A 27,131-nucleotide genomic window follows, 5' to 3' on the forward strand; every position below is an offset into this window, starting at 1 on the left:
TCTAGGGAGCTACACAGATTATTTCATGATCGCTAAATGTTTGATTCTTTTTAATGTTTTCATCATTCAACTGCGCTTGTATGCAGGCTCTGTCGTTCAGTTGCGTTCGTAAATTGCGGTAATGGGCGAAGAAAGGCAGAGAAAGGTGCAGTTTACACTATGGATTGAAAGTTTGATAAATACGACGGAAACTTGGGTCTGACAGCGTTCGCAATCTGCGGTTGGTCCATGGCGCTGATAAAGCTATGTTTGCAAATGTACGTACATCTCTGGCCCTCAGAATTTAATGGTGCACCATGGGAAAATCGGATAGTCAAACCCATGTTTGCACAATAGCTGCAGCAACATTAAAAAACAGTCCTCAATGTTTTTTCATTAATGAAACAGAAATAAATAATAAACAACAAACAAACAACAACAGTATTGCTTGCTGTGCCTGATAATTAGTGATTCAAGACACAGCCCATGACATGTTGAATAACAGAAGTGGTACAAACATCTGACAGTAATAATAAATGTTTGTGGGGAAAGAGTGGAGTTGATGGTGGTGGCAGTGAAGATGCCTCCGAGGAGAGAGGGGGGCCGTGGAGGTGGCATTTAAGAGAGAGAGACGGAGAAAGAGGGAGAAAGAGAGAGAGAGAGAGAGACAGAGACAGAGACTGAGGCCCAGACTGCTCTGTGGCGGAGGCTGTGCTCATGGGGCTGTGTGACAGCTGATCTGATAGGTCCTCTGTGCTCAGAGCACCGCACTGGGGAAAGAGACAACAAACAGTAAACAGCCCCTGCAGTGCCTGCCTTTCCTGCACTCTGACCGACTATCCATCCATCCACCCATCCAACAGGCACCGCCCTTGAACTTACCTTCAACCCTCCCCCTCCCCCCCCACCACCCAACACACACACATATGCGTCCAAGAGAGAATGAGGGAATGTGAGTAAAGAGAAGCTTGAGATGATGACGGCGAGAACGAACAAGAGGATGTGAGTCTGAGATGCAGACAGAGGGAATGGCAGAATGAGAGAGATCCGGTACAAGCACAGACATCTAGAGACAGAGAGCAGAGCATTTCCCAGTTCTCTTTGTCTCACTGACAAGGCAAAGCCCAACACGTTCCGTCTCTCCCCCCGTCTCTTCCTTTATCCCCACTCTATATTTCTCTTCAGATATTTGGAGTAAGGTTCACAGAGTCCTCAGGTAAATAGCTGCAGTATATTTAGCGTTCCTGCTCCCGTTGTTGTCTCTCTTTTTTTCTGGCATTTGAGAGGCGAGACGTTTAAGACAAGCTCTTCTTACAGTAATACCAAGTGAAGGGCAGCTGACAGCTGAGCGTGACTGACATAGGCAACGAAGAGAACACGGAAATGACTTACTGACCAGCCCCCCACTTCCCATCCCTGCCTGTTTAAATTGGTACTATCAACACACGTCCACGGATATCAACCAATTCCTGAAGACATTGATGGTTTTAATGACCTAGCAGACACATTTATCTGGGCAGTCCTTTAGGGCACTGATATGATCAGATCAGATCACCTTACTTTGGAAGCCAGGAGCCAGGATCTAATTCTTTTCAGTAGGCTGAATAAACCTGTCCCAGTTTGGAGTACAAACCTCACTGTTTTTTTGGAGGGAGGGAGATTGGATTGCGGTCATGAGTATTGTTCTCCATGCCCTAGATTGAAATGGGTTGTGGAGCAGGCTGTGGAACTGGCTGTTTGTGAATGCATGCCTGCATTCGTGGAACTGAGGTATTGACTCTGGCTTTGTGCGCTACGCTAGGTGCATTTCTGGAGGGCAAACACTAACAGTGAGCATTTAGCAATGAGTAGAAATCAATCTGACTGGAGCTGTAATGGCCGCCGCCGCCTCATTTAAAAGGCCACGCGTGGCAGCTGACGAGCGTCCAGAAAGTTATGTGACAGTAATTAAGTATGAGCGGGCATACATCACTGCCTGGAAGGGAGAAAAGAGGAGAGATATGCATAGATATGCAATCTGGGTAAAAGCCTTGGGTCTTCTGGAGCAATAAGAACTGCTGCTGGGGCATTTATCATCACAAAAGGGAGAAGATTGTGTATGTGTGTGTGTGTGTGTGTGTGTGTTTTTGTGTGTATGTGAGTGTCTGCATGTATGCGTGTGTGTGTGTCTACATGTGTGTGTGTCTGTGTGTGTGTTAGCTCTCCTGTGAGTGTGTAATAGGATGCATTTATGTTCAGCTGGGCTTGTGTGCAAATGCCTTAAGGACGGAGTATGATATACTCATACATAGGGGTGGGCGATATATATCGTCTGCGATAATATCGTGATTGTTGTTTTAACGATGTGCAAATTTACATTATCGAGTAGCCTATTTAAAATACTTATGGGGGAAAACACTCGAAATCATGCATTGAAACCCCATACATTCACTAAATCCAGGAGGTGTATGCAAGAGAAGCCCCGTTGCAGCAGACAGTGTCACGTGATCCATAGTGGGTCCACGTTGTCACATGCAGGTCTAATGTTTATTTTGTGTAGCCAGATCAAGACGTAGCCTAGGCTACAAGGGATTTTGTGCAGCTACTTCTGTTCACGTAGCATTGATGAGACAGTCCTTTTTTCTTACATGGTATTATATGGAGAGAAAACATTTGCCTTTGAGTATTTTAGTAGTCAGTTGTAGACAAAGAACTCTACTCATGTAACCCTTTTGTAAATGGACTAAAGTTCACTCTAAATATCTACGTGTATCGATTATGCTAACAGTTAGCATCTCAATGGGATTTCTCATATACATTAGCCATAAGCTAACGCATTAGTTTCTATTCTGTAACTTGGAATGCTAGCCTACATGATTTCTCTTAAACAAAACATCGAAGGGAATAACTGAGATGTACTCTGTTGGTCTGCTTAGTTTTACAGTGAATCCTAAGTAAAGGTTTTTGAAAGGAACTTCAGCTTCAGACTTTCTCTTGAGAAACGGTTAGGCCTAGTCATCTTCTCTAATGTAGCTGGCTAGACCATGTCATTGCCACACACACAAGTGGGGGCAAAATTGGAAATGTGTCATAGAGTGACAATGCATTGGTTGATTGGGTTAAAAAGTCACAGGTTAGGTTATTGGTTATTATTGAATTGATGCTATTCATAAATAATGAGCTGTAAAGTAACTCAGACTTTTACCATTTTTTTTTAAAGGATATCGACTAATTATCGTTATCGTCAAAATTACAAAAAATATCGAGATATTATTTTTTGTCCATATCGCCCACCCCTACTCATACATATTATGTACAGACCTCTTTACATGTGACACACAAGACATGGATGACAAAGCTAGAAATGAACCAGCAAAGGCAACAACAAACGACCCTGACCATTCTCCACAGCGTGCTACACTGGAATTGAGACCCTTTTAAACCAGCTTTCGTCCCCTCTGCCATTGCTGCACTGATGTGAACATGTAAAGAAAAAGCATCACATCTTCTCCCTTAAACAGGTTGAGACGTGACTATCTACATGTTTTGTATATGATGTGATGTTCTTCCATTTGTATCTGGGCTGGGCTGGGGAATTTATGCTTTATGTGGTGTGGTGTCTTAGCAATCAAACATACTGATAAGTGAAAAGGATTTATTGTCTTGAAGACAATATAGATCCATCTATAGCTATCTATCTCGGTATAGAACAGCCTATTGAACTGCTGGCGCAGGACTGTTTACTGAAAATGCCAGATGCCAGAGTAAAAAAAACTAGAAAATGTAATTTCGAGGAAATTACCAGTGCATGAAAATATAAACACTGCATATTAACATAAAATGCAAAGTTGGCAGGAGTCAAAGTTGATAACAACTGACAGTTGAAATGTCTGAACAGTTATGAGTAGTTTAAATAGTTAAATTATTTAATAGTGAATTATTTAGTGAGGACATTTATTTTGAAACAGTTGTGGGCAGAGGAAATAGTTGAACAGAATCTGTAATCTTAAGAGAGCCAGATTGTATGCTTAAAGCCTGAGACAGAGTATATAGTTTAAAAGTTGAATTTAGATAGTGTAATGGATGTTGATAGACAGAATGTTGAATGGATGTTGATAGGCAGATTGTTTAATAGATGTTGGTGGATAGTTTAATGGGTGGATGAGTGAATGGTTTGAAGAGGATAAATGGATAGAAAGTTGGATGGAATGTGCCTTATATCCTTGTAGAATGGAGAGACACAGTTGAGCAAAAAGCAGTTGATACAGGTGCAAACAGTTTAACTGGCCCTTTGATGGGTCCTAGTTGAGCAGCTGGAAGTTGATACAGGTGCAAATCAAGTTAATTAGCCCATTGTGATGTCATAGTGCTAATGCAAAGTCTATGGGGAAAAATAAGCTTGTTTTTTTATTAATATCTCAAAAAGTATAAAGTTTACAAAAGTGAAAAAAACATTCCCCACGTGTCCTTTTCAAGACCTACGTTACAAAGTTTGAATGAAGTTTCTATGTTAAACGGTTAAAGCTGAATTAGACGCAGAAATTTGGTGGGAAGAATAACTAGAAAATGTAATTTCGAGGAAATTACCAGTGCATGAAAATATAAACATATTTTAACAACTTTTATTTGGAAACAGTTGGCAGGAGTCATAGTTGATAACAACTGACAGTTGAAATGGCTGAACAGTTAAATAGCTGAGTAGTTTAAATAGTTAAATTTTTTAATAGTGAACTAGATGTACCGCAGAGCGGTACAAAATATGACCGCCGCCCAGTCCAGCGCATTTTAAAAAAAATAAATCACGCTGAAAGGCCTATATGATTCTAACTGTCTCACTAAATTGCATTATCCACACTCAATTCTCACTGGTATCTGCTAGACAACAAGTACCAAAACATGATTAGTTCATAGATTTCACATGTAAAATTCATTTTATACAATCCCACCCCTATCTTGCCTGTTCATAATTCAGAGAAATTCTTGAATTGTGTGCATGTGTGCGTGTACACGTTTATGTTTATGTGTGTGTGTGTGTGTGTGTGTGTGTGTGCGTGCTTGTGTGTTTGCCTGCGTATGTGTGTTTGTGCATGTGCATGCATGCGTACATATGTCTACTGTGCGAGTATGTGTCATATGTATGATTACTGTGAATGTATGTGTGTGCGTGTGTATCTGTTTATGCACATGTGTGCACATGGAATGGGTTAACATGACCCCTGGAGGCAAACATACGGAAAAAATTGGTCATCCTAGGCCCTACGGTTCTCAAGATATTCACAGAAAACTGTGTCTGCCCTACCCTCCTTTCGGGGGGTCCAGTACAGCGGGGGGGCTACAGATCAAAACGAAAAATGATGGTTCCATGCTATCCATGTGGGGTTACATGCCCACCAAGTTTCGTGTACCCCGGTCTTTCAGTGTCCCGGGAATCCTTGTTGGTGTACGGTCACTAAATGTACACATAAATTATTTTATTGTAAGGCCCCCCATGAACGAAAGTTCACAAAACTTGGCATGCATTTGGAGGGTGTCATAATGATCCTACACTTTCAATTTCGTGCAGTTTTGACCATGTCAGCCAGAGATATTGTGGTGAAAACACCTAATTTTTTGCTTTTTAATTTTTAACTAGGTGGCGCTATACATGAAATAAGTGGTAATGGGATGGGTTGACATGCCCCCTTAAGACCAACATACAAAAAAAAGGTGGACCTCCTAGACCCTACGGTTCTCGAGATATTCACAGAAAACTGTCTCCGGCCACCTACAGGCCAGTTGGTGTATAGTAACATAAATTAATTTATTGTGTGGCCCCCCATGAACGGAATTCGACGAAACTTGGCGTGCATTCACAGGGTGTCATAATGATCCTACACTTCCAATTTCGTGCAGTTTTGACCTGCGATTACAACACCTCATTTTTACTTTTTTGTGTTTAACTAGGTGGCGCTATACATGAAATGAGTGGTTATGGAATGGGTTGACATGGCCCCTTGAGATCAACATACAAAAAAAAATGGTCCTTCTAAACCTTACGGTTCTCGAGATATTCACAGAAAACTGTGTCTGCCCTACCCTCCTTTCGGGGGGTGCAGTCCAGCGGGGGGGCTACAGATCAAAACGAAATGGGGTTACATGCCCACCAAGTTTCGTCTACCCCGGTCTTTCAGTGTCCCGGGAATCCTTGACGGAAATTTGGACATGCGAAAAAGAAAAAAAGAAAAAAAAAATTCTGACTAAACCTATATGACCGCTGCTTCGCTGCGCGGCGGTCATAATTATTGTAGTGAGGACATTTATTTTGAAACAGTTGTGGGCAGAGGAAATAGTAGTCTTAACAGAGCCAGATTGTATGCTTAAAGCCTGAGACAGAGTATATAGTTTAAAAGTTGAATGTAGATAGTGTAATGGATGTTGATAGACAGAAAGTTGAATGGATGTTGATAGGCAGATTGTTTAATGGATGTTGATGGATAGTTTAATGGGTGGATGAGTGAATGGTTTGAAGAGGATGAATGGATAGAAAGTTGGATGGAATGTGCCTTATATCCTTGTAGAATGGAGATACACAGAGAGAATTGGCCTAATTGAGCAGAAAGCAGTTGATACAGGTGCAATCAGTTTAACTAGCTTTTTGATGGGACCTAGTTGAGCAGCTGGAAGTTGATACAGGTGCAAATCAAGTTAATTAGCCCATTATGATGTCATAGTCCCCATACAAAGTCTATGGGGAAAAATAAGCTTGTTTTTTATTAAAGGAGAATTCCGGTGTGATATTGACCTAAAGTGTGTTGAAACATGATACCGAGTGTGAACGTATGTCTCAAACAGTAGCCCATCTCGGCTTGTCCCCTGCACTCCAAAATCTGGCGCTAGTTAGCCAATGCTACCAACAGCTTTTTCAATGGTAGTGCTTCGGCATCGGGCTAGCCATGCAAATAAATCACTGATTTACACCATTTACGAGGCTCAATGTATCTTCACATTTCATTGGTAGACTTCCGAGGGCCCTGACATTTAAAACGAGACATTGAGAACTTTGAAAAAGCACTGGTAGTTTACTTACAAGACGATTTATACAGACAGTATCTTCACAAAGTTTAGCGTTTGCAGCCATCTTGAATTTAGTCACGATAAGTCGAGCGACGAGTAAGAATGAACAGGTATGATAAGGGATCAGATTCCAAAAATAATTCAGTGGAAATGCATGGATTCCAGTTGCTGCTACTGGAAGTTCTCAATGTCTCGTTTTAAATGTCAGGGCCCTCGGAAGTCTACCAATGAAATGTGGAGATACATTGAGCCTCGTAAATGGTGTAAAACAGTGATTTATTTGCATGGCTAGCCCGATGCCGAAGCACCACCATTGAAAAAGCTGTTGGTAGCATCGGCTAACTAGCGCCAGATTTTGGAGTGCAGGGGACAAGCCGAGATGGGCTACTGTTTGAGACATACGTTCACACTCGGTATCATGTTTCAACACACTTTAGGTCAATATCACACCGGAATTCTCCTTTAATATCTCAAAAAGTATAAAGTTTACAAAAGTGTAAAAAAATACATTCCTCAAGTCTCCTTTTCAAGACCTACGTTACAAAGTTTGAACGAAGTTTCTACGTTAAACGGTTAAAGCTGAATTAGACGCAGAAATTTGGTGGGAAGAATAATAAGAAAAAGAAGAAGAAGAAGAAGAAGACTTCGGATAACAGAACAGTGAATACTATTATAACCACTTATATGACCATCATCCACAATACATAATCCAAATAAAGACCAAAATTGGTATGGTTGGTGCCATTCCATTGACAGACAGGCGTATAGTGATTTGTCTGTCAGTGTACCTCAAATGATGTAGTTCACTTGAAAAGGCTGAGTTATCTGTTTGTGCAATTATCTATCATTTGTCGCTAGCGCTTTCTCATAAGGTGTCAGGGAGTGAGATTTACTTACCGCACACAGCTCTGTTCTGGGGTGCATCCTATGGGAATGCCTCACTCGCCACCACGCTGTCATTTGTGCTGATGGAGTCTGATGACCAGGCAAGGGCATGGGCACAGATTCTGACACCCTGCCATGGCAGATCCCTCACTGCAGAGCCTTGTTTACACTGACTGCACAGGCACTTAGTGGGAAGAGATGGCAAGACGTAGGCCTGCTGATCTGCCATCAGTCTGTGCGCAAACACTTCACATATAGAGGCAGTGGCAGTATCAGCTACAACCCCCAAGCATCATTAATAAGATCTCAAAGGAGGATTATTCAAACACCCTGACTCAATCAGTGATATTGAAGGCGCCCAAATCGAGTGTTATTACAGTGCATAAAAATGCACTGTTCTGTTATCCGAAGTCGTCTTCTTCTTATTACAGTGCATGAAAATGCACTGTACTGTTCTTCCAAGGCAACAACATCAACAACTTCTTATTATTATTCCGCTTACCACTTTTTCCGTACGCAATTTCTCTTGAACAGTTTAACTTAGAAACTTCGTTCAAACTTTGTAATGTAGGTCTTCAAACGGACCAAGCTGCTATGTCTTTTCAACTTTCAAACTTTTATACTTTTTAAACTATTAAAGAAAAACTTTTTAAAAATCCCCATAGACTTAACATTGCCGATTGTGACATCATAATACGGCCGTTAAGCAATTAGAATCCTATGGCAGGTGTTCAGGCCACCTGGATCAACTGCCAGTCTCAGGCTTTAAGCATACAAACTGGCCCTATTAAGACTACACATCCTGTTCAACTGCTTCCTCTGCCAAAAACTGTTTCAAAATAAAAGTCCTCACTACAATATTTCACTGTTAAACAATGTAACCCTTTAAACTACTGAACTTTTTAACTGTTCAGCCATTGTAACTGTTACTTGTCATCAACTATGACTCCTACCCACTGTAGATAGTTAGCATGGTTAGCATAGTTAGCATGTTAACATTGCTAGCATTGTTATTGTTAAAAACTACTCACTACTAGGACCCATCAAAGGGCCAGTTAAACTGATTGCACCTGTATCAACTGCTTTCTGCTTAACTAGGCCAACTCTCTGTGTCTCTCTATTCTACAAGGATATAAGGCACATTCCATCCAACTTTCTATCCATTCATCCTCTTCAAACCATTCACTCATCCACCCATTAAACTATCCATCAACATCCATTAAACAATCTGCCTATCAACATCCATTCAACTTTCTGTCTATCAACATCCATTACACTATGGTCCACTATCTACATTCAACTTTTAAACTATATACTCTGTCTCAGGCTTTAAGCATACAATCTGGCTCTCTTAAGACTACTATTTCCTTTGCCCACAACTGTTTCAAAATAAATGTCCTCACTACACTACAATAATTCACTATTAAATAATTTAACTATTTAAACTACTCAACTATTTAACTGTTCAGCCATTTCAACTGTTATCAACTACTGTTTCCAAATAAAAGTTTGTTTGGCAATTTATGTTAATATACAGTATATTTATATTTTCATGCAGGTAATTTCCTCAAAATTACATTTTCTAGTTTTCTTATTGGAAGTCCATTTACCTAAATTATAGTATATTACCCTTTCATGCTCATCATGCCAGGAAGAATCTTGTAATACTTGAACTATAATGTTCAAGGACCATACCACCTTTACCTTGAGCATCTGTATGCTTCGTGCATTGAAACCACTGGCAAATGTACCGTAAGACACTAGCTATCTAGCCTGTTTAATAGGCAATATTTTCTGATCTAAATGTCTGAAATAGGCAATTTCCAGTGCCTCCTCTCTAGACCAACTTAACAGAATCTTGCATTAGGTTACTTTCTTGTTTAGACTGAAACATTAGCCCAAGCACATGTACCCTTTTCCCAGCTGCAATATTTTTACTGTATTTGGCTTGCCGTCATACAGTAACATTACGATCTATCTTAGAATCTATCTCACAGAACAAAAACTATTATGCTGATGATTCCTAGCTTTATCATAACAGTGAAGACAGGTTATAATCTGGTTCATGTAGTGTTTCTCCATTTCTATGGTGATTTGCACATTGTTAAGCATATTACGTTATGTTCCAAGTACCCATGTAGGGAAAAAAAGAAAGAAAATCAGCTCACTGAAGCACAAGCCTGCACCACTCTCTGGGTTGCCTTCCCTGGTGAAATAGCACACACCTGCACCACTCTCTGGGTTGCCTTCCCTGGTGAAATAGCACACACCTGCACCACTCTCTGGGTTGCCTTCCCTGGTGAAATAGCACACACCTGCACCACTCTCTGGGTTGCCTTCCCTGGTGAAATAGCACAAGCCTGCACCACTCTCTGGGTTGCCTTCCCTGGTGAAATAGCACACACCTGCACCACTCTCTGGGTTGCCTTCCCTGGTGAAATAGCACACACCTGCACCACTCTCTGGGTTGCCTTCCCTGGTGAAATAGCACACACCTGCACCACTCTCTGGGTTGCCTTCCCTGGTGAAATAGCACACACCTGCACCACTCTCTGGGTTGCCTTCCCTGGTGAAATAGCACACACCTGCATCACTCTCTGCTAACCCAAGACCACACACTACCCATGGCTGAACACACACACACACACACACACACACACACACACCCACACAGATAAAGAAAGATTGATAGTTTGTAGTTCATAGCAGGGTGGTGTGTACCAGATCTTTATAAGCTCAGCAAAACTCCATCGTGACTGACACAAGCTTTATTTGCAGAAAAGTGTTTAGTACTTCCAAGTTCCAATTGACAAGGATCATTACCCCTTAAATTAAGTCTGCACGGGGGCATTATCAAGTTTTCGATATCTCCAACCCACAATAACACTGTGATTTACAACCTGATAGAGACAGAAATGGAGAGAACACCATGGTCCTCAGGCCCATCAAAAACGCTCCATTTCTGCTGCAGATTCCAAGAAACACGAATGTGCCACGCAGTCTATTTCTGATGGAGCCTTATCGTCTTAGTCATCCTTAGTCATAGACTGACTGACATTATATGTGCGCTTGCCCATGCAAAGCTGTGCATCAAACATTAGCAAGAGCATGACATTTACCGAATCTTTCCTCTTCACGACTCGGAGGCCTTTTTTTCTCACTGTGTTAGCTTAGGTTCCACTAGGAACCGCTCTAATCCAGAGGATTTATTCACGAGAGATATACAGTTCATCTAGGAAATTATCTAATGACATAATTCTCTCATTGTTCTGCCAGCATACAGGCGCTTTATACTAAAGACCACCACAACACCACTGTCTTCAGGTGTTCTTATAGAGCATTTGGAGAGGGTTATTAACTGACACTTAATCATAAAACTTTAGTTTTATTTATTTATTATGATGCAACAGTTATAAACACCTTGATATCTGCACTCAACAATTTTGGCATTAATAATTTGGCGGTTAATAATGCCAAGGACACAAACTCATATCTCCTACGAGCACAGGCGCAGCTGTTCAGCGTGTGCTCGTCTAGATTGCTAAATAATACACGTGTATTATTATAAACGTGTAGCACCTCCGATTGCTGTGATGGCTATCTTTGGCCATATATCTGGCCATACTCAGACTAAGCAAACTAGAGAGATTCTCAGATTCAATCGTGGTGTCCAATGGTCCCTCACATGCCTCTGTGCTTGTCCTGTGTGATGCCGTGTAGCTGTGGATTACTGTTGCATAATTACTAATTATGCAACAGTATAATGACATAATGACTAATTCTTTAGTTTCACTGTCACACAGAGAGTTATCTAATTGCAAAGGCATGATCACCTGTTGCTGATATACCGTTACAGTTGCAATCGAAACGATCCAACCCCTGTTCATGGGTTTCATCAGGTCCCTTTCCACAGGCGTATTAATCAAGCACCATCCAGTCTGCATTGATAATTAAGGTGCTTGATTTTATACACCTGTGGAAAGGGACCTGATGAAACCCATGAATTGCAAATTAGGTTTATTGGCCAAGCTGAAGCTGAAGCTTGGGCATCATTGGACCCAGAGGTCTTCGTCAGGTCGAAACGTTGTTAATAAACCACTCTGGGAGCTTATAGAACAGTGTGCGGGTATCTTTTTATTTTTAAATTTTGCCTTATACCCAGCACCTGTTTAATTTTGTAGATTCCACTTATTGACATCATTGGACCCTTCCAACAGGACAATGATCCCATGCATACCTCAAAGTCCACCTGCAAACAGCTGAAGGTTTGTACATCTTGCAATAAACCTAATTCTCCTAGGCAATTTTGATTGCAACTACACGTTGAACTCAGAATCAGTAATGTCCATCCATCCATCCATCCATCCATCCATCCATCCATCTATACTTGTCTCTTTTACACTTACTGTGACAATCAAGGCTTTCTCCTGGAAGTATTTGACCAGAGGGATGGCGTTCTGCTTGAAGTTGGTGAGACGGCGCTCGGTGGCCTTGGGGTTGTCGTCTGGGCGACCCTGCTGCTCGGCCCGCTTCTTCAGGCGCTCCTTCAGGCGGTGGTTGGTGCAAGCCAGGAACACCACCAGGTCTGGGGTGCAGATCTGCACAGCAGGGGGACAACAGGGACACACACATCAGTAGACCTCTTATACAGACCAATAGGTACAGTTCACACACTGGAAAAGGGTTCAAATCAAATAGATCTACAACCTTGTGTTAGAGGTTACGGATGAACTGAATCTTATAGTGGGACCATGAATACCAACTCCAAACCATGTTAAAAAGATGTAAACAAATGTAATATACAGCCAGAATAGTTCAGTAGATACAGTAGATGTGCAATTGGTTAACTAAACCATTTAAAACCAACTAACTAACTCAAAATTGGGTAGTTCCTTGAAGTTTTTTTCATTTTAAAACCAATCTTGCTCAGGTGCTTCAGATGCCTTGCTCTCAATGCCTGAAGTTAGATAAACAAAATCTTCCAGCAATCACACATTATCTGTGATTCTGTTGGCACATAATAGGTGTTAAAAAACACATTTAACTGGATAATAATGAAGAGGACAAAATCAGAGATGTGTTTTCTTGGTATCACATGTGAGAAAACTGGTGTCTGGTGATACAGCCAACATCTATCACACAGGGAAAAGGGAACCGGTCACTATGGTTACGTATTCACACAGTGGAATTATGATTTAATTAAAGGGACACCAGGCAAGCCTGATGTTTTTTCTCTACGAAACTCCCCTTTTCCTTTTCTTTGCGTCTTCCGTCAAGGGTTTTCACTGCTTCTTCGCCGGCTCTGCCATTATACACACGTTTGCAACAATCTCTAGCGTTTTGTTAGCCTGCCTCTGTGCTGTAAACTGATCCTGCTTCGGTCGGCGGGTAGGATACACCAAACTTGCAAGTGGGATATTCTTCCTACAGGCAGTAGGGGCGGGCAAGAGAGCCTTCATTCGCCCCGTAATGAGACATTTAACCATATACCGACTTACGAAGATGATTAATTAACATGAAAACGTTGCCTGGTGTCCCTTTAATATAATGGAGTTCAGAAAGAAGGCATGATCTAAAGCCTTTCAATAAAAACACACACTTCCTCTCCCTGAACCTACATTATCATTGAGGTCTATGCACTATAAAAAGCAACACATCATTACGATTCAAGGTCTCAATGTGGCGCAAACATCACAGAGACATTGTTGAGTCATTTTGCATTCTCCCAGGAAGACATATTTCATGCTGTTCTCATTTCTTATACCGCTGTGTTGAGGACCAAAGCCAAAAATATACTCCACATCAGACTCCTCGCAGAGAGACTGTGAAGACAGCAGTCAGACCTGCATTCCTTTCTACAAACAAACAAGTCAATGAGGTCCCCTAAGACCCAGTCACTGGTGTCTATGTGAGCTGCACATTAGCATACTTATGAAACCTCTGACCTTGTTTATGCGGGTTGTGTACGCGTGCATTACATTTCGAAGGTAACACATACTCCTTTTCCAGAGATGCTTCAGCAGTTTAGCAGTCTGACAAGAGAAAAAGGGTATGTATCAACAAACAAAGAGCATCACCGCCATCAAAATTATTCACTCTCTGAACCTTTGAACCATTTCAGTCAAGTGCAGTAAGAATGCATGACTGGCGATAACAGATTCCAACTTGGCTCGGAGTAAACCGTGTCGCCTACATGCTCTTCCTCACATGTCAACAACAACACACGTCACTGAGCTCTTAGGCAAGACACCTTCACCTTCATTGAGACAAAATGGGACACTGCAAGTATGAGCAGCAGCAATAACATCTATGCAAGGCTTAAACGCATCACAAATGACATGAGGTGAAGTCACATGTTTGTGCGGCAGCAGAGGCCTGCAGAGACACACATGATGACATCAAGTGATGCTTCCCAGCGCCCTAATCCAGCTCTATATAGGGCAGAGCCACAAGGCACGTCCCATCTGTGCTGCTTCTCAAATTGGGGGGGGTGGGGTGGTGTGTGTGTGTGGGGGGGGGGGATACAGCGGACCTGACAGGCTGGGAGAGACATTGAGGGCGAGAGGAACAACTGAGTTGAGGGGAGCTTAGATGAGCAAGCTTCATAAACGGAGGTCCGCCCGGAGCTACATTAAAAGTAGAGTGCAGCCTCAGAGGGCTTCCCTGTGAAAAGTGTTGTTCCTAGCACGCTGGTGTAGAAAAGGGTAGCGCTGTCAGGAGCCAGGGAGGTTGAGAGAGCCCTATCTACCCCTCTTTCACCTCCCTTCCTCCCCAAACAGCACGCACACTGCCTCCAGAAAAACACTGCCACTCTCCCGTCCTCCACTGAGGATGCCTGAGGAGGACGAGGGGGGACAGGACAGGAGACAGCTCAATTAACAGAGATATTTTTAGGTATGAGTTTCACTTCTGTATCCTCAAAGCACCTCTCTGTCTCTCTCCCCCTCTCTCTCTCTTTCTCTCTTCCTCTCTGTCTGTCTGTCTGTCTCTTGAGTCTCCTCTCTCATGACTCTTTTATTCAAGGCTGCCTGTGTGAATCTGGCAAAATCATGCAAAAGGAGATGATAAAACAGTGGAGTGTTTCTGTCATCTAGTGCCCTTAAAGGTACACTATGTAAGATTTCCACATTAATATAACCTTTAAGAAGCTAATTTGATGGTAAACAAACTTGTAATAGGTGAATCATTCACCTAGCATCACACCGATATTTCTTTCATGCACTATTAGCAGTTAATCATGAGGTCTTTTAAATAAAACCCACTTGACATTTCAGTAAATATTGTGTCTCTAGAGGGAGTTGTACAGTTGCCAAATATACCTAAACCTGCATAATGTAGCTTTAATGTCCAACATCCTAAATAATGACACAAGATTATGTCTAGAACATTCTCAGGCCTGTCCAGAATACTCAGGCCTGTCTACAGGTAACGTGTAAGGACAAAGTTGCATGGAACAGAGAACATTACTCAGGTCTGTCTACAGATAACATCAAAGAACACAGTTACATGGAAAGAGACTTCCAGAACTCCCCAGTATTCTACAAACTCCACTCTCTCTATGTCTTTTGTTCACTCTCTTTTGTTCAAATGTTGAGGACATTTAAAATATCTAATCTTTTGCAAAAACAAACAATAACCTCTTAACCTAAGGATCTATTTTACGTTAGTTATCATGATTGAGAATCAGCAATGCAGAAGGATGTCACACGTAACTGGAACTCCCATTAGCGATGCTGTGACATGTTGATGTATTGACCATAACCAATGATTGTATCAGTGACACATTCAGAGGAGGCACAGGATATTACAGCCCACACACTGATCTGGGATTGCAATGAAGGGCAATACTACTACAATGGAATGCAACAAATTGTTTTCTCCTCCATAGATGATTATCCAAATTGTACAAGTCAAGTTGCGATTATAAAGACAACCTGAACAAAACAAACATATTTTCAACAGAATGTCCCAAAAAGAAGGGGCATGGGATCTGAGGTAGAGTCTGTTGTTATGCCCAGGTTAAAATATGTTCCAACTAAACAAAACATTGAACAGTCAAGCCACTTCTCGGGGTATCTGTAAGTGGCATCATACTGACATGCCAAATAAAGCCTGTTTTCGTATTCCATTTAGCACTTGGACAACATAATTTGTTTATATTTGTTGTTATACTCCAGTAGCCTAGCATGCTGTGTCTAACATCACAGCTGTAATGGGTTACTCATTGTTTTTGGCCTGTGGCTGCCACGGCAAAAAGTAATTTCACAGAATTCATTTCAGGTCATTTTATTGATTTTTTTGTGTCCATAGAGCTTAGTTATCCTTATTCAAATACAAGAGCAGCTAGTTTGTACCACTGCTTAGGCATCTCTCTCTCTCTCTCTCTCTCTCTCTCTCTCTCTCTCTCTCTCTCTCTCTCTCTCTCTGTCTCTCTGTCTCTCTGTCTCTCTGTCTCTCCCACACTTCTCAAATATTTAGATGTTTCATGGGAGTTTCATCACACTGTATTGTCTCTTCTTAGTTACTGTTATTTATTGATTGGGAACGCAGCAGAACATCAGGCTACCTGTTGCTTGATCACTTGCACACAGGAAAAACTAGTACCTTGGCACAAAATGGTATGTTCTGTCTAGATGTAAACCTGTGTCTGCTCTGTTTCAATAGCAAATGTAAAATGTTTGGGTTTGTCGGTTGTCTTGACCAACTTCTGTGGTTCTCATAGCTGCCTATGGTAATGTTTACTGAGATATCTGAATGCAAGTGAGCTCCACTGGGTGGAAGTCACAGTGCACGATTTGTGGAAGTGAGTCAACGCTCACTGGCCCAGACATGAAGACACTATGAGGCATGAACATCTTTGCCCCCAGAAACAGGGCTCTGTTTAATATACTGGAAAAGGTTCATATGTATGTGAAATGCATATTAAGGGACATGAAACACACACACACACACACACACACACACACACACAGGGGGGATCTCACTTATCATGGAGCCCTCATTAAGGCAGAGCAGCACTGACACAGACACAGTGCTAATGGCTTCTGGAAAGCAGACACAGAACTCCCAAGACGAGATAAAACAGGAAATCAACATGGCGCAATGTCACCTTACATGCAGCGGAAAATAGATCGGCACACCTGAAACGGCGTTGGAAACATGGTACGATGGTAAAGGTGTTTGAGAGATACCTATTCTACTTCTAGGATATTTCTTTTGTAGATTCTTTCTCTCTCTCTCTTTCTCTGTTCTCTCAGTCCTTGTGTACAGATGCCTCACTATGTTAGCCTAGAAATCTAGACGCACCCTAGCAGCAACAAATTACATTTGCTGCCAAGTCTAGTCTAGCAACTCTCCGTTGGCTTGTGAGCTCGAAAAATTTAACTTCTATCAGGCCAATCAAATCGTGTATAGAGTTGTTAGGTGGGCTTAACATAATGATTGATGGCAGAGTTGCAACGGTTTGGCTTGAATTCCCTGTTCCCATCCTCAAAGAAGATGGATGTTGCTGTTGGCAAACAGTGTGACACGAGTTAAGCTTTTTTTTTTACTGAAAGTTGGCAAAAGTTTGAACTAGCCAACTAGCTCTGCTGGTGGGAAAACGCATGGGACTCATAGCGCTGTCCTATTGCGTGCAGAGGGAATTTGAAAGACACCCGATTATCCCGCCCCTCGGACTGAGCACTGCGAACGGTGAGTGCCCAAACCCTACATTTTAATGTGGGTCTGGCTCATCAGGCTATCACTATGTCAGACCTCAGCAGTAATTGGTGTGACACAAGGAAGGGAGGAAGTGGAGATAAAGAGATTGCCATCGGTACCACTCGTTAAGTTTAACCACTGCAACCAGACAGCATTCAGACACATGCACACGTCTGTCACACGTGGCCTGCCTCTTTATGGAGACATTTGCTTGTGATGACCGGCAACAGCGGTGAGATAAAGGGCCAATCAAATCTCATATTGCTGTTTCCGGGATACTGGCACGCATGCAGGTCTCTGGCAAACACCAATATAATTACATCCAGTCACTCTAGAGGATCTGTCAGTCATTGGCTCTACTGTAGAAAATTATTAGAGCCCAGTTAATATGCCTAGCACAGTATGCATCAATCCCTCCATCTGCATATAAATAGACAGCTTAAAGAGTGAGTTCCCTTTAATTAGAAATATGGACAGGGGAGGACAAACCTGCAAATCCACTGTGCCATACTGTATATTCAATGTGTTGCTCAACCTGCTCTAAGACTGTGAATATTGATATACCCAGCCATTACAGTAGGCATTTCACATGAAGAATAGAGAACAACTTCCAGCTATCTAAAGGGAAAGTAAAAACCTGGACTCTCCATTTGCATCAACATTATTCCATTACTGGAACATTATTAACAGGTGTGGGTTCCCTCACTGCGGCAGACATCAAGTTCCCAACTCTAGGGAATCCTAGATTTCTTACTGGACTTCAAAGATGACAACTTTGGCTTTGTTGAATAAGGAGAGTTTGGTACATGGCCACAAATCTACCAGAATCATGGAATGTTTCCTCCTTCATATGCAAATCTCAGACTTTGAAATGACCACTAAAAACAACAAGTGCAGACTTTGAAGCAAACAATCCCTCAGATCACCGTCCCTCCTCCAAATGTTATTCTACCATTTCAACTTGGAGATTCAGGTAGACGTTGTAGCCTATTATGAGCAGTCTTTGGCTGCAAGGCAGCCAATCAGTGTAAAGCTTACTTATTTATTCATGGGGGTGCCAGATAACCTTGAGGGGGCACTAGATATCTGCTAAAATGGGCCATTTTATTCCCCAGCCTTATTATAGATTTGTAAAAAGTCTTGTAAAATAACATCTGAGCATGTTTTTGACAGACCCCATAACAACTGAGGGGCAAAAAGGGGATTTCAAATCTAAACGCATTCCTTTCCCAAAAGAGTGTGTTCAGATTGGACATGTTCGACAGCCATGTTCTCATTAGAGCCTTTTTAAGGCTTCTCTGGGCTGATAAAACACAAAGCTAAATAATGAGCAACCATTACCTGTTACTCTGATCATCCACTGAGGTGATCATCCACTCTACTCCCAACTCAACACCCAACAATACTTCCTCAGAACCATGACTTGTGCTCGTCCTCTGGTGCACAGTGAGAGCAGTACACTAAGCTGTGTGGGACTGTAAACTGATAGATAGAAGAGCCACACTTGGCACTTGAATGATCACTCCCGAGCCTCACTCACCGTGAAATCACATCCCTATGCTCTTTCAACAAATCAGATGTGGGTGTCTTTGTGCAACAGAAGACATCAAGTAGGTGCTCTGACTGACACACTTGACCCTTTGGGAAATATGGTCAGAGCACATGGCCATTATCCTGCAGACCACGCAGGGCTAAATGGCATGGGGAGTAGAGACGAGCTGCGCTTTCTACTGTCACCACAGTCAGCAGTCAGTACGTTTACATGACAGTGTGTGTGTGTGTGTGTGTGTGTGTGTGTGTGTGTGTGTGCCCTAGGGGCACCTGTGTGCATAGTAGGACTGAAGGATCAACCTTACATGCATTTCAAGGTATTAGGACACTTTGCTAGGTCAGCAGATTAAGGCATACGCTATAGACTAAATGTTCTCATGCAAAAATAACAACAGCTTAAATAAACTCAGTATTCTATGTAAAGAAAGCAGCATACTTGATCTTCAAAGGATAGTGCCTGTCCAACATCACGGGGGAAGCCATCGATTACAATCCCAGTAGCATCTGGTATCTTCATAATTTTCTGTTTTATTTCTGTTATAGTTGTCTCCTGTAAGGGGATGAGAAATTGCTCTGATTAATAACTTAAGAAATAATACATCATTAATCAATCACTCATATGCCTTTAAACCTGCACAGGTTCAGGTTGACCTCAACCTAAAAAAAACCCACACACACACAAAAACAGATGTGGACTATCTCTTATGAACTCTCAGCCAACAGTCAACAGCTCTTATAACACATCTCCTAAATCTGTTAAATTTCCCCCAACTTGAGTGTGGAAAAGCCTAATAACTACACTAATTGTTTGGAATGGCATTCTCTTTTGGCTCTCTGATCTTTAAAGCACATATCTTAGAAAGTTGGGTCAATATGGCAAAGTGTCTAAGCATGCTCCTTCAACTCCAAGCCCTTAAGGAACAGTAATATGCTAAACTGCCTCTCACCAAAATGTGGATTAATTGCAACCGACACAGTGCACATGTGATATAAGAACTGTGTTCTGAAAGCAACTGACAAAATAACTGAATATGCAAGCATGGGAAATGTGCAGACTGAGCTCATTCAGAATTGTACAATTTGTTTAATGAACAAGAAGAGCAATAAGTTAAGGACCCATCTAGAAATATCTACTACATCAATCATACATTGCTGGACTGTAACAAACACAGGAAGGCGACTCCCCTTTGCCAAATCTCCTCTTCCTCTGCAAGACAGATGGCTAGATCAGGGCATCATTCTTGTAACAACCACTCACAAGAGCCTGCATCAACATTGTGATGCTTCAAGTCTGATCAGCCTTTGCATTTATGCACTAAGCATGGAAATGTTAAAAAAATCAGTTTGAAGCTCTGCGATGTAATACTGGGGATACTGTAAGTTCTAAGATCAGGTTAGGTGAAATGCTGGAAGCTGAATCAGTGTGTCCTTCTTTGTCCCCATCTTGGCTGTTAATCACCTAATCATGCATAAACAGTCGCCGAATTTTGCTGCTATTGCCAGCCAGCAGCACTGTTTGCCTCCTGCAACAACCGTCTCTAATCCCACGCCATATTAAAGTCTTGGGGAGATCTGGACTATCCTTTCATGCATAATCTCTGCATCTTAGAACTGTAAACTCAGCTGGGAGGACTCAGAACCAGAAGCCATGTCTGTCCCAGGGAGGAGGCCAGGAGCCACTAAAAGACTAAACCGCAAGCACAGTGTGTAACCACAACAACTTACTGTTTATGAATCTGAATGATCTGCTATTATGGTGAAACCCAGAGACCACCCCAACTCCCAACTCCTCTCTGGCTCTTCTAGCTCTTACCCACCCCTCTTTGCTTCAGTTAATTCTACATGATTGTGTTTGTTTTGTGTGTGTGTGTGTGTGTGTGTGTGTGTGTGTGTGTGCAGATTTGTTGTTAGTGGGGTGGGTTTTATTCAGTCAATATTGATGAACAATGACTAAAATATTAATTTGACATTTTTAGCTCACGCAGCTGATATTTGTTTGATGCTCAGCACAAGCACTTGTAAAGAATCAAAGTGTCACCTATTAGACAACAATTAGACTACAAGGATGTGTTAGATATGATGCTGAACATGTAGGCCATACTTTCAAAAACATTCATGCTTAAGCAATGCCATGCCTATTCCGATTCCTCCTGTTTGCTTTACCTAGTACTGTTAGTGCTTAGTAGCTGTTTGCTGTTCAAGTAGCTTTTATGGAGCTTAGAACACACTATGACAGCAGGCAATGATTCTATTTGACATGCTGGCAAATTGAAGCGGTGTGCCACACAGTCTCTCTCTCTGCTCTAAATTGGCATGAACAGCGACTAGTGTCACAAACCAACACAATCAATCACTGTGTTTTGACATTTTTGTTTTTCATGTTTTTATCTCTCAGCAAGCTGAGATCTGTATCTGTTAACTACACACAACCTGCCTCCATCTCTCCTCAGTCCCCTCGCGCTGCTCCCTACCTGTGGAGCCAGTTCCCCGTTGGTGATGATCTTTGCGATCAGGCTCCATTTCCTGTTGCTGGTGGCGTTGTGGATCATCTTCTTCCTCAGCAGCTCCCCCACAGAGACGTACTCAAAGCCGTAGCGCTCAGCGATCTTCAGACACTGCGTGCCTTTGCCACTGCCAGGGCCACCTGTGAAGAGTGGATGAGATGACACTCAGTGCCAATTCACGCAGGGTACTACTCAGCTCGGCATTTACAAAATTGGTCGTATAACCAAGATTATTAACAGTTATGGGGTGGCGGGTTTGGGTGGGGTGGGTATTTGGGTGGGGTGGGTAGCGTCACTGTCCAGTATCACATACGGGCCCAGTCCCCACAAAGACCTCGGTTTGAATCCGGCTTGATGTCATTTCTCAAACCCACACCCCATCCTTCTCTCCCACTCATTTCCTGTCCACTTTTCACAGCCCTGTCCATTAATGGCTAAGAAAAAAAGGCTATTTTGTTACTGTTACAAAGTAAATGGTGAATGATAATTGAAGGTAATGACTACATATGCATATAGATTTAAATTAATCAAATGACTTTGTTCACATACTTGATCCCTTTCCCTCTTAAAAATGTCATTAACTAGATGTACCGCAGAGCGGTACAAAATATGACCGCCACCCAGTCCAGCACATTTTTTCCACAAAAATAAATCACGCTGAAAGGCCTATATGATTCTAACTGTCTCACTAAATTGCATTATCCACACTCAATTCTCACTGGTATCTGCTAGACAACAAGTACCAAAACATGATTAGTTCATAGATTTCACATGTAAAATTTATTTTATACAACCCCACCCCCATCTTGCCTGTTCATAATTCTGAGAAATTCTTGAATTGTGGGCATGTGTGCGTGTACACGTTTATGTTTATGTGTGTGGGTGTGTGTGTGTGTGTGTGTGTGTGTGCGTGCTTGTGTGTTTGCCTGCGTATGTGTGTTTGTGCATGTGCATGCATGCGTACATTTGTCTACTGTGTGAGTATGTGTCATACGTATGATTACTGTGAATGTATGTGTGTGCGTGTGTCTGTTGTGCATCTGTTTATGCACATGTGTGCACATGGAATGGGTTAACATGACCCCTGGAGGCAAACATACGGAAAAAATTGGTCATCCTAGGCCCTATGGTTCTCAAGATATTCACAGAAAACTGTGTCTGCCCTACCCTCCTTTCGGGGGGTCCAGTACAGCGGGGGGGCTACAGATCAAAACGAAAACCGATGGTTCCATGCTATCCATGTGGGGTTACATGCCCACCAAGTTTCGTGTACCCCGGTCTTTCAGTGTCCCGGGAATCCTTGTTGGTGTACGGTCACTAAATGTACACATAAATTATTTTATTGTAAGGCCCCCCATGAACGAAAGTTCACAAAACTTGGCATGCATTCGGAGGGTGTCATAATGATCCTACACTTTCAATTTCGTGCAGTTTTGACCATGTCAGCCAGAGATATTGTGGTGAAAACACCTAATTGTTTGCTTTTTAATTTTTAACTAGGTGGCGCTATACATGAAATAAGTGGTAATGGGATGGGTTGACATGCCCCCTTAAGACCAACATACAAAAAAAAGGTGGACCTCCTAGGCCCTACGGTTCTCGAGATATTCACAGAAAACTGTCTCTGGCCACCTACAGGCCAGTTGGTGTATAGTAACATAAATTAATTTATTGTGTGGCCCCCCATGAACGGAATTCGACGAAACTTGGCGTGCATTCACAGGGTGTCATAATGATCCTACACTTCCAATTTCGTGCAGTTTTGACAATGTTAGGTCACAGATACCTGCGATTACAACACCTCATTTTTACTTTTTTGTGTTTAACTAGGTGGCACTATACATGAAATGAGTGGTTATGGAATGGGTTGACATGGCCCCTTGAGCTCAACATACAAAAAAAAATGGTCCTCCTAAACCTTACGGTTCTCGAGATATTCACAGAAAACTGTGTCTGCCCTACCCTCCTTTCGGGGGGTGCAGTCCAGCGGGGGGGCTACAGATCAAAATGAAAAACGATGGTTCCATGCTATCCATATGGGGTTACATGCCCACCAAGTTTCGTCTACCCCGGTCTTTCAGTGTCCCGGGAATTCTTGACGGAAATTTGGACATGCGAAAAAGAAAAGAAAAAAAAATCTGACTAAACCTATATGACCGCTGCTTCGCTGCGCGGCGGTCATAATTAGTTATGCCGGACACAATGTCTTTATCCACAATGAAAAATTATGAGAGACCGATACGTCTCTCAAATGATGTATATGAACTCACATTCATCATCATAACAGTGACATCCATAAAGCCTCCTTTAGATACCCTTGCTAAAGAAAACCATTAACACTTCATGAATTGGAATGGACTTTAAAACACACGCAGACAATCGCTCAGGCATGAACAGAAATGAACTTCCACAACTTTCTTCTTTGTCGCTGTGTTCACTGTTGCTTAATCATATGTTTCACTCTCTGCATCGAAATAAGATATCCTCTAAGAGCATATCCACGCCTAAGGGTCTTATCAATCACTATCTGCATCTAAAGAAGATATCCTCTAAGAGCATATCCATGCCTAAGGGGCTTATCAATCCCTCTAATTACCCTGCAACACTGTGGCAGCTTGTTAATGGAGGGAAAGTGAGATGACGGCATATTCACCAATGACAAGGATCACTTTGGGGCGAGGCCTGGATGGATCAAAAACCTCGTACTCCTCGATGAGTTCCGCTGTCTCTGACAGGTCTGAGTCACTCTCGATGGAGAACTGGTGGATTGGGGGGAGGCGCTCGTACCTCCTGTAGGGGAAGTTGGGGCTGTCGGGCAGAACTGGAATGGGAGCACCACAATGACTGGTTAAAGGACAAGACATAAACAAGGCATAAAAGGACAAGGCACAACACATATGCAATATAGCTTGAAAAAAACGAAAACATTTTAACAGGAGAGTTAGCTGCTGTAGATCAGACCATCTACACGGACAAAAAACAGTTTATGACTGAATCTGTAACATATTTGCCATGCAAATCCGACTCAATGGGTTTCTTTGTAGAGCCCCTGTGTCTTCATTTCCCTATGTTTTGGCCTGAAGTCTCAGTTCAGATCTCATGCTTGGCCATATTTCCGTAACTGATCAAAGTGACATTAGTGCACTGTACTCTGAGGAGATACCTGTCATTTGCATGTATATTAGAACCATTATTTAATTTGACTGCAGGACTAGGTTCCCCCTTCCTGTTCTACATACCATTACGAAAAAAAGACCTCCGTGACTGGCCTCCGTTGAGAGGTGGCAAAGACTTCTTCTCTTGTCCCACAAAGGTGTCCCATCTGACTTTATCGGTGCCTCCAAGATCTCTAACTTTCTTCAGGCAAGTCTCCAGATAATCGATAGGGTCTTCTGGTCGGTAATACATCAAACCTGTCAGCAGGCTCTGAGCACCCAACAAAGATAGAATAAAACTGATAATTAAAACCTAAATGATTGCATTGATTGTTTTGTGGTACACAGAGAAAGATGGTGTTGCCTTAAGTTAATTTTCAGCTTCTTCATGCTGAAGTCCTTTAAGCTCAAAAGAAATTCCTTGTTGTTTTGATTTTCTTGACCCTGAGTTGTTTCAGTGTGCCCATGCATCCTTCCAAGTCGGTTCCCCTCCCTCTTTAACTTGTTTCCACAAACGTCTCTCTGCTACAATAACAATAACAATTGAATGGGATCACTGCCAAGACTGAAATATTATACAATAGACATCTATCCTTACAGACATAGGCTTGAACACAGACAATTAACAAGAATACATGAAACGGTGCTGAATTATAGCATAGACTATAGCTCTGCTGACATTTTACAGGTTAATTCCTTAAACAACTCTGAACCAGCCTATTACGAATTGCATAACATTTCTCGTCACATATGTTTTTACATTTTTGACACGACTTGTAACCTACTTCCTCATGAGTGTCCTTTTCATGTAACGTAATGTATTACATTTTAACACTGAACAATGTTGCCAACCCTCCTAATAACCAATGTCTTGTCTTGTAGACAAGCTGGAGTCAAGAGTCTGGAATAGCCTACTTACTGAGAGCGATATGGCAATAAAACGGGTAATTATAGTAAACAGAAAAGACAACTGGATAAGTGACAGGTTGAAATGCCTACAATTATGATAGTAATCTGAGATTTACAATATGACTGAATATAAACTAGCCACAATTACGCACGACATAGTAGGAATCGTCGTCTTGAGCATTTTGAAAAAAAAAATACTCAAATATTTAAAATGCATTAAATAAAATGTTTCTAATCTGTATCCATTCCAAATGCAATATTCAATATCAAATCTGGTTTCCGTGTACTTCAGTAGGTCTATTCATAAAAACACAAATGAATTAGGCTAACTCTTGGGAGAAGTGACATCCTTCCAACAGTGCATTGCATAAATCTCACCTCAAACAGTTGAGGTATCTCCCTTCTTGAGAGATATTCCTTTGCATCGTTCGTATTCATTGCAGTCTTGACAACAAATGCCTTTTGATAAAATCCCTATTTCGTTCAGATTAAAATAGCCTACTTCGCGTTTTGGTCTCTCTTGGTCTGTTTGTGGTTGGAACTCCGCTTAGTCGGACCTTCTATTCAAATTCCCTCTGACTACTGGATTCCAGAAAGCTGTGCTTCTCTCCCTAGCGCGAAACCGGTTGATGTCCATGTGACATGCTGCTTTTCAACCAGCCCCTCAATTCGTTCTTGTTTAAAAATGAATGACTATAACATTGGTCTCATTCTGCTGCAAAAGGGAAAACTACGCGTGATATATCATGTCAAGCGCTGCGATGCACAGAATGATGTGTTCAGTCGTGCCTAAACGAGCCTAGAGGTTTGTTTTGAAGCACATACGCTGTAAGCCCACCGAACTCAAGTATCTGATAGTCCTCAAGCTTGTAGGCTAAAGCAGTGCCATTTCACAAGAGGGAGTAAGGGAGACACTGAAGTCCAAAATTATTTCACATAATTTTTTCACTTCGTTTTTGACTCAACAGAGAAGCTAAGTTCTCTAAAACAGATCAGCTATCTATGGAGCCCAGGAGGTGTCACTACAAGATAATTTTGTGTATCGTTTTACTAAATTGTGGTCTCATTTTACTAGATTGTGTGCACAATTTACAACAATTAAAATGAGAGCACAATTTAGTAAAATGAGCGCACTATTTAGTAAAACGTGCGCACGATTTAGTAAAATGTGCACACAATTTAGTAAAATGAGCGCAGGTTTTCTGGATACCAAAAATATCTTGTAATACCCCTCTAGTAGGCCTACTCTAGGGTTCCGTAGCTATCACATCATTGGCTGCATACAGCACAAATGAAGACCCCATCTTTAACTCCTCTCGCTTAACCACCAGTGTTTGGCAAGTTACTTTAAAATCGTAATGTATTATGTATTACTTATTACTGTCATTTCAAAGTAATTTGTTACATTATAATG

The 27,131-nt window shown here is 41.8% G+C and overlaps 1 protein-coding gene across 1 annotated transcript in view; it reads right to left on the reverse strand.

Moving 5' to 3' along the window:
• The window catches only part of ak5 (adenylate kinase 5), a 56,100-nt gene extending 29,513 nt beyond the window's left edge, over positions 1-26,587 (reverse strand). The window contains exons 1-6 of the mRNA XM_042107575.1: positions 26,096-26,587; positions 24,893-25,079; positions 24,307-24,474; positions 21,621-21,793; positions 19,586-19,699; positions 12,303-12,494 (exon numbers count right to left, since the gene is read on the reverse strand). Of these exons, the coding sequence (XP_041963509.1) occupies positions 12,303-12,494; positions 19,586-19,699; positions 21,621-21,793; positions 24,307-24,474; positions 24,893-25,079; positions 26,096-26,155 (894 nt within the window). The 5' untranslated portion in view covers positions 26,156-26,587. The remainder of the gene's footprint in view (positions 1-12,302; positions 12,495-19,585; positions 19,700-21,620; positions 21,794-24,306; positions 24,475-24,892; positions 25,080-26,095) is intronic.
• Positions 26,588-27,131: the final 544 nt, after the last annotated feature.

This window comes from Alosa sapidissima, chromosome 1 (genome assembly GCF_018492685.1).
Source record: "Alosa sapidissima isolate fAloSap1 chromosome 1, fAloSap1.pri, whole genome shotgun sequence".
Taxonomy (NCBI): Eukaryota; Metazoa; Chordata; class Actinopteri; order Clupeiformes; family Clupeidae; genus Alosa; species Alosa sapidissima.